The 8,209-nt window shown below is 39.7% G+C and overlaps 1 protein-coding gene across 1 annotated transcript; it reads left to right on the top strand.

The window, feature by feature from the left end:
- The first annotated feature begins 3,529 nt into the window (after positions 1-3,529).
- Positions 3,530-4,832, top strand: LOC102831758 (metallothionein-1A-like). Its single transcript, XM_006868034.1, is given in 3 exon segments — positions 3,530-3,554; positions 4,653-4,710; positions 4,712-4,832. Coding segments are annotated over 3 exon segments (204 nt in total).
- Positions 4,833-8,209: the final 3,377 nt, after the last annotated feature.

Here is an 8,209-nt window from a genome sequence, read left to right as displayed (position 1 = left end):
AGGTTCTTGTGGCATTTTTCCGTTGTGGGTCTGCTCCCCTGCTTGCCATTGGGTCTTGCCCAAGTTGTCAGCTCTGGGCCACTGAGCCCGGCTGATTCAAAAGTACTCAATGTCTTACTTCTGCTTCATGTTCCACTCGCTATAAGACTTCAAACTTAAAAAAAATATATTCCTAGCTATGTAATTCTGAGGTTTGGAGCTCTGCCCTGAATCTCCTTTGCCTGGCATTCCGTGGTATTGCTTTCGGTGAACCTCACTGCACCTCTACTATTCCCATATAGTTTTAAAGAGCATAATGCTCAAGACAGACATTATTTGTTAGTTAAGCTAAACAATTATTTGGCTGTAAGAAAACTTCAGGGTGATATGTCAGATTTAAGTTTTAAAGGTCTCAGGACAATCATTTCAGAGTTTTATCCAGTTTTCTTGGCATCATAAGAATTTAAAGTTCTGTTCTCCATTTTCCCCCTTTGGTAGGGATCTTTTCTAGAATCTTTGATCAAAATGTTTAGTAATAGCAATTGGGAACTCTCCAGTTCCTCTGATCTAGTGGCAAAAGAAGCAGCTGTTTGTGGAGGAAATTAGCCACACATTTCATATCCTTTTGAGCTACTAATCTCAACTCGACGGCACACAACAATAACAACAACAATATTTTAAAGCTTATTCACAAGTCACTTCTGATTATGTGTGAAAACAAAATTGCTATGGACTGACTGCTAATAAAGTAGATGTAATCTTCTATCTTCTAATTACCATGTGATAGTTGCCTTTATTGGGTACAAATACCAAAGAATTGTATTGGATCCATTCCAAAGAAAGGTGACCCAATAGATTGCAGAAATCATTGAACAAAATCATTTAATATTACATACAAGTAAAATTTTGCTGAAGATAATTTAAAAATGGCTGTAGTGGTACATTGACAGAGAGCTGCCAGAAATTCTAGCTTGATTCCAATGAGGACATGGAATGAGTGATATCATGGCTGATATCAGATGGGTCTTGACTGGGAGAGAATACCAGGAAGACGTCTACTTCTGCATTATTGACTAAGCATAAGTATTTGACTGTATAGATCATAACAAATCAAGGACAGCATCACAAAGAATGGGTATTCCAGAACAGTGTACATAATCCAAGTAGCAGTTACCTGAACAGAACAAGGGGATACTGAATGGTTTAAAATCAGGACAAGTTTGTGCCAGAGTTGCATCTTTTCATCATAGTTATTCAATCTGTGGGGATCCTGGTGTGGCGCAATAGGATAAGCACTGGGCTGCTAACCACTAGGTTGGTGGGTCAAACCTATCAGCTACTCCTTGGAAATACTCTTTGGAAACACCAGAACTCTGATATATAAGTAGGGAATTTGAACAAACAAACAACATTAAGGACAATATAAATGACTGTATGGCTGGAAATAAAGGGTATTTTCAGAGAAGTTGGGTCAGGATTAGCTGTCAGGAATTTTTACCAAAACAATATTAGTAGGTACCATTGAGTCTGTTCCAACCCCATGTACAACAGAATGCAGCACTGCCTAGTCCTGCACCATCCTCACAATGATTGTTACTGTTTGAGTAAATTGTTGAAGTCACATTGTCAGTCCTTCTCATTGGATGGGGTGGGAGGGGGCCTCCAAAGTTTCGCTGACCCTTCACTAAAAATAATGTTAGAATGGTATTATTCAGTTGTTGCCAGGAAATATTCCCATCTAATAGTCAACCAATTTTTTTTATGCCAAAAGAATTTTAGTTACAACTGAGTTGTAGTAACATATACCCAATGGAGCATTTAACTGTGATAATTTTAGGACAAGAAGAGAAGTATAACTTGCTTCAAAGTAAATAATAATAATAATAATCTTTATTATTACAATGTCTAGCACTAAGTCGAGGTCCTGGGTAGTGTAAATGGTTTGTATCTGACTGTTGTTGTTAAATGTCATTAAACCAGTTCTGACTGATTAAGTTCCTGTATAGAAGTTCTGAGGAGTGACTGGTACTTTTAAACTGTTGACCTTATGGTCAGCAGTCCAATGTTTGTCTTACAGTGCCATACTTGTATCTGACTTCTAACCTAAAAGTTGGCAGTTTAAGTCCACTCAGTGGCTTCACAGAAAAAGACATTGTGATCTGCTATCTAAAGATTCCAAAACAGAAACCTAATGCCATGTAATTGATTTCAACTCGTAGTGATCCATACAGTTTCTGAGGCTGTAAATCTTTATGGGAACAGAAAGCCTCATCATTCTCCCTCAGAGCAACTAATGGTTTCAACTGCCAACCTTGTGGTCAGCAGTGCAGGCAGTCCACTGCTTATCCTACATCACCATCAGAACTCCAGTCATGAAAACCCTATGGAGCATTTCTATTCTCCTACACAAAGAGTTGCCATGACTCAAAATCAACTCTACATCAACTTTGTTGTTGTTGTTTCACTCCGTTTTAGTGTTAAGTCAATTTCAACTCACTGTGACCTCACAGAACAGAGTAGAACTGTCCTACAGGACTTCCGAGGCTGTAAATCATTAAGGAATCAGACTGCCATATCTTTCTCCCATGGAGCAGATACAGGGTTCAACCCACAGATCTTTTAGCAGACAGCTGAGCTCCTTAAGCACTGTACAACCATGACAACTCCTCCTTTTAACATTGGTGTTGTGGTTAAGTGCCATCGACTTGGTTCCAACCCATAGTGACCCTGTATAGGGTTTCTGATGAGCAGCTGGCAATGTTGAACCACTGACGTTAAAGCTCAAACCAACATTGCAGTCCAGTTCATTAACCTACAGCGCCAAAACAGTACTTCTTTTAACATCCTGCCAGTGCAAAAGAAAAATGGTGTGTTTCTACAATGTCAAGAATTTGCTTCTTGAGAGCATAGTGTAGTAGAACCAACACAGTAAGCAGTTATAAAAAAAAGCAACAGAATGATCAAGGGTAACCATATGACTAGTGTGATAACTGTGGATGCAGTTTAATTCCTTCAAGAGTGGCACCAAATAGTCTGGTATTCAAATGTGTAACATTAGTGTAAAAAAGGGATACAGAAGAAAACAGCAGAAAACCAGAACAAAAATTAGCTCAACTGGAAGGCTCTATTTAAACAAAAGCATCACTATTCTTGTAAATATTTAATCATACTTTTTCTCTAATCACTTCAAGTTTTTCCACTGTATTGGAATTCCAAAGATTCTAACTTATCCAGAAGTAGATATAAACAAATGCTGCTATTAAAATTGCACTCATAAAAGTATCCATCTAAAGGTCATGGGAGCATGAGCTGAAAAGCCCTTCAGAAAGTTGACAACAGCCCTTCAGGTCAATGTCACGTTCATTGCTGCCAATAGCAGTCATTAGGGACAGTTTCTCCCAACAGCTGAAGGGCCTGATGCCATTTCAGGATATTCTACCAATTTCCTTGTAAAAACTTACAAGGAAAATCATGAAGCATGTTCATTAAGGGAACTTTCCTGTCTGTTGCTGTTATTCAAATATTTTTATTTTGTTTTTATTTTTAAAATATGAACATCTCCTATGTCATGTCAGGTAAATGTGAGTCCATTAGGCTTTGGATCTACTCGATTGATGTGCGATCCCCAGTTTTGATGAAATATTTGAAATGCACACACATGAATATTTGAAATACACAAGAATCCTAAATGTATGTAAATTTGTTTAGGTAGCACATAACCAATTGTTTCTTGGGAAAAACATTTGCCTATTTACAGATAAAACAATAGGACTTGGGCATCCCTGAATCTATCTAACCTTACCTTTCTCGTTCAATCTCTCTCTGAAATACCATTTCTTCCCCACTTCATGTCAGCTCTCTCATGTCCTAAAATTCTTTCATTAAGGTAAGAAAACTCCTACCTTACCAATAAAATGTTTGTTTATATTACAAAGGAAACTTACTTCTTTGGAAATTTCTAGTACTTGTACACCACATAATTTATACATATTATACTAGGCACTTATAATCCATTGCCTTGTACTGATCATTTTTTTTCTTAAATATAAATAGATACTTTCTGTGAGACTAGATTGTAAGCACCAAGAGGCTAAGGTCAATGTACTGTAGGTGTTCCGAGCAAGGATCCACTACCTAATTCTCATTGGCTGAGTTGGCAGCCTGATTTCACTGATGGTTAGTTGTGTGCCTTGAGCAAATTCCTTACCCACAGTGTTCTCAGCTGTAAATGGGAATAATAAGAGCATGGGCCTCATCAAGTTGTTCAAATACTGAAATGACAAAATCCGTGAGGCATAATGCCTTGCTTATAGAGAGTTCAATAAAGTTAGCTACTGCTGTTAATTGATATTTTTTTTTCCACCTGCCAGACTATGAACCTTGCACAAGGTGTATGTGTTCAACGTAAGTTTCTGGTGCAGCAGACATGAATGGATTTAGCCATGCAATATCTATTTATCAACCTGGTGACTATTCCTTAGTTTCCTTCTGGGGAAAGGAATTTCCCATTCCTCATTCACTAGCCTGTTGTTATGTAGTTTCGACTAAATCCACTGGACAGAATGAAAGAGTCAGTGTTGCTGTGAAGCATTAAGAACTTAAGTTAGGACACCTTCCACCAAGTATCTTCTTCATCACCTGCCTTCCTACTTTGTTCACCTTGCTTAAAATAGACCCCAACTGCTCCTTTCCCACTGGTGGCTCCTGCATCTGCTCTGGCTCCTGGAAGTGCAGAGTGCAAATGCACCTCCTGGAAGCAGAGTTGCCGCTCCTGCTGCCCTGAGGGCTGTGCCAAGTGTGCCCAGGGCTGCATCTACAAAGAGGCATCAGATACTTACAGCTGTTGTGCCTGATGTGGGAGAGCCCTGTCCAGGTGTAAATAGAGCCACCTGTACAAAGCTGGAGTTTTAACTGGTATATCCCTGACCTCTTTTTTTTCTATGCAGTATCTGAATGATAGTAAAAGTTGACTTTTAAAGTTGACTTTGAAAAAAAAACAAGAACATTTTAGGTATACAGAGACATTCCTGGTTTTGGTTTTGTATTTTTCATACTTTATTTTGTTTTGGTGTAATATGTAAGTCTGAAACAATAAGGACCCCAACAACACTGGCACCAACCCTTCAATGACAAAAGTAAGCTTCTGAGAATGGTAAGAGGAAGCTTCTTTAAAAAGAAAAAAGAAAAACTTGATCTTGGTGGTACTATTTGAGGGCCATTAACAGGAGTCCTGGTGTGGAGCTGTGGGTTAATGCACTGGACTGTAAAGTCGGTTTGAACAACAATATCGGCAGTTCCAGCTTACCAACTGCTCCTAGGAAACCCTATACAGGGTGTCTATGGGTTGGAACTAACGTTAACAGCACTTAACAACAACAACTGGGTGAAAGGGATGAAGGTTGTGCCTTGACTCCAGAACATAGAATTCTCTTTATCAATACTGACCTAGCTAATGCTAGAGGTAAGTGCCTAATCTGCCAAACGCCAAGACCAATATCAAGACCCCCAATGTTGCATAATTTGGGGGAACCAGCTAGTCACCTTATGGCAGGTTGGTTATATTGGATACTGTCCAACAGGAAGAGCAAGACAAACAAAAGTTTGTCCACCAGAAATATACACATATTCCAGATATGGATTTGCCTTCTCTTCCCATAGTGCATGTGCTAGCATTGCCATGCAAGATAATCTGTACAGCCATGCATCTGATCAAGTAACTCATTTTTCAGCAAAGAAAGAGCTAAACTAATCTCTCCAAAGTGACCCAGCTGATTGAAAAACATCATTGTACCACTTAGGACACAACAGCTTGAAAGGATTGAGGTCTATCTTATAGTATGCTCTGAATCAGAGATCTTTATCATTTCACCATACCCAGAACGAATACATGGGTCTGGGAATAAAGGGGTGACAGTTGGAGTGACTCCTTTTGTAATACTCAATAGCGTAGTTGCAGGAATTTTGTATTTCCTCCCAGAACCTTTGTGCTCTGCTACTTTGACAAACTTAGTCCTCACTAGGGGACTATTTACACCAGGAAACACACAATAGTTCCATTAAGTTGGGAGATGAGACTGCCACCTGGCCATTTTAGCCTTCTTGGTGTGGCACTGTGGGATAAAACACTGGACTACAAGGTCAGTTTGAACCACAGGGTTGGTGGTTCAAACTCACCAGTGGCTCCTTGGAAACTCTATATGGGGTCGCTATAAATAGGAGCCGACTCCATGGCATTTAACAACAATGTTATCTGATGGGGTCCTGGACCTTAAGGTGGTTTGAATTGCAAGACTGGCAGTTCAAACTCACCAGTCGCTCCTCAGAAACCTGATACAGGATTGCTATGATTCAGAATCAACTGGATGGCACTTAATAACAACATGTTAACCAAAAAGTTGGTGGTTCAAACCCACCCACTGACCACTCTTCTGAAAACCTATGCAGGGTCGCTATGAGTTGGAACTGACTTGATGACACCTCACTAACCACAAGGTCAATTTGAACTGCAATGTGGGTGGTTCAAATCCACCAGCCACTCCTTGGAAACCCTATACAATCTCTATGAGTCAGAACTGACTCTATGACAATTAACAACAACTACAACATTAATAATAGGGGAGTCTAAAATGGCCTGGTCTGGTGCTGTGGGTTAATGTGCTGGACTGTAAAGTAGATTTAAAGCATAAGATTGGCAGTTCAAACTCACCAGCTGCTCTTTGGAAACCCTATACAGGGTTGCTATGGGTCAGAACTGATTATATGGCACTTAACAACAACAACAAAATGGACAAGTGGCAGTTTCATCTTACAATCTAGCGGAACTATTCTGTGCTTTCTGGTGTAAATATTCTTCTAGTGAGGACTAAGTATTCCAAACTGGCAGAGCTGAAAAGTTTCAGGAAAAGAAAAAAATTTCTGCAAGTTAGGCTTCTTATGTTACTAAAGGAATCCTGGTGTGACACTGTTGGAGTCCTGGTATAGCACTGTAAGATAAGCACTGGACCGCTAGCCACTAAGTCAGCCATTCAAACCCACCAGATGCTCCACGGGAACCCTATTCAGGGTCGCTATGAGTGTAACCGACTTGATGGCACTTATAACAATATGTCACTAAAAACACAGGGAAAGTAAAAGTAAAAAGAGTTTACTTTCCTAGAAAAGATGACTGATCTTAATTGCCAAGAGATTTGTTGTTGTTAAGTGCCTTCGGCTCATAATGACACTGTGTAGGGTTTCTGAGGAGCAGCTGGTGAGTTTGAACTTCCAACCTTGTGGTTCAAACCGACCTTAAGGTGCTCATCTTACAGCGCTACAATTGCTGCTACATAATAAAGCAATGAGGTCTGTGTCTGGGAAACAGTGGATTCTCGTGGGACTCTCTTAGTACTAACCTTTTCACTACTAACTCAACTGTGAAGGTTAGGGAAAAAAACAGAACCTAATGAAACAAACGAACAGTAGACAAAATAACTGAATATTTAGATCCTTCAAGAATAAAGGTGGGACTTACTCTATTAAAGAATTCTGAAAAGCTGAGAGCAACAGGAGTATGGAATGTGCAGTGAGAAACAGAGCTAAATATCAACTAAACTAAACAGAGCTAAATCACAACATTTCTTGTGAGAAATGATAGAAATAAAGATGATGTTGTTGTTGCTAAGTGCTGTAAATTCTGACTCATAGGAGACCATGTTTCTGAGCAGTGGTTGGTGGTTTGAATCACAATAATTGTGATTAGCAGTTCAGTGCTTATCCTACAGTGCTACACCAGGACTCTATGTAAGTACCCCCCTCACACACCACAGTTTGTTGTTGTTGTTGTTAAATACCATCGAGTCGATTCGGACCCATAGTGACCTTATATAGGGTTTCCAAGGAGCAGCTGGTGAGCTTGAACCACCGACCTTGCAGTGCAAATGACTTTGCAGTCTGACACATTAGCCCACAGAGCCATACCACCAAAGTTTATTTCATATTGATTCCAATTCACTGTGAGTCCTTGTGCTTCCGAGTAGAACAATGCTCCATGGGGTTTACAATGGCTGATTTTTTAGAAGTAGATCGCTAGGCTTTTGTTAGATTGAAGAATTCATTTACAAACACTAACTTTTTTTCTTCTGGGAGATAACCCCTTAGTGACATTCACACCAAACAAGTTTCCAGTAGCTCTCCTATGAGGAGATTCCCAGTATATACCTCAGGTGCCCTGACTGATGAATTTTCAGCCTCA

This window comes from Chrysochloris asiatica, unplaced genomic scaffold, assembly GCF_000296735.1.
Source record: "Chrysochloris asiatica unplaced genomic scaffold, ChrAsi1.0 scaffold00114, whole genome shotgun sequence".
In the NCBI taxonomy this organism is placed as follows: Eukaryota; Metazoa; Chordata; class Mammalia; order Afrosoricida; family Chrysochloridae; genus Chrysochloris; species Chrysochloris asiatica.
The sequence above is the reverse complement of the archived record's forward strand: the minus strand, read 5'-3'. Positions and strand labels throughout refer to the sequence as shown.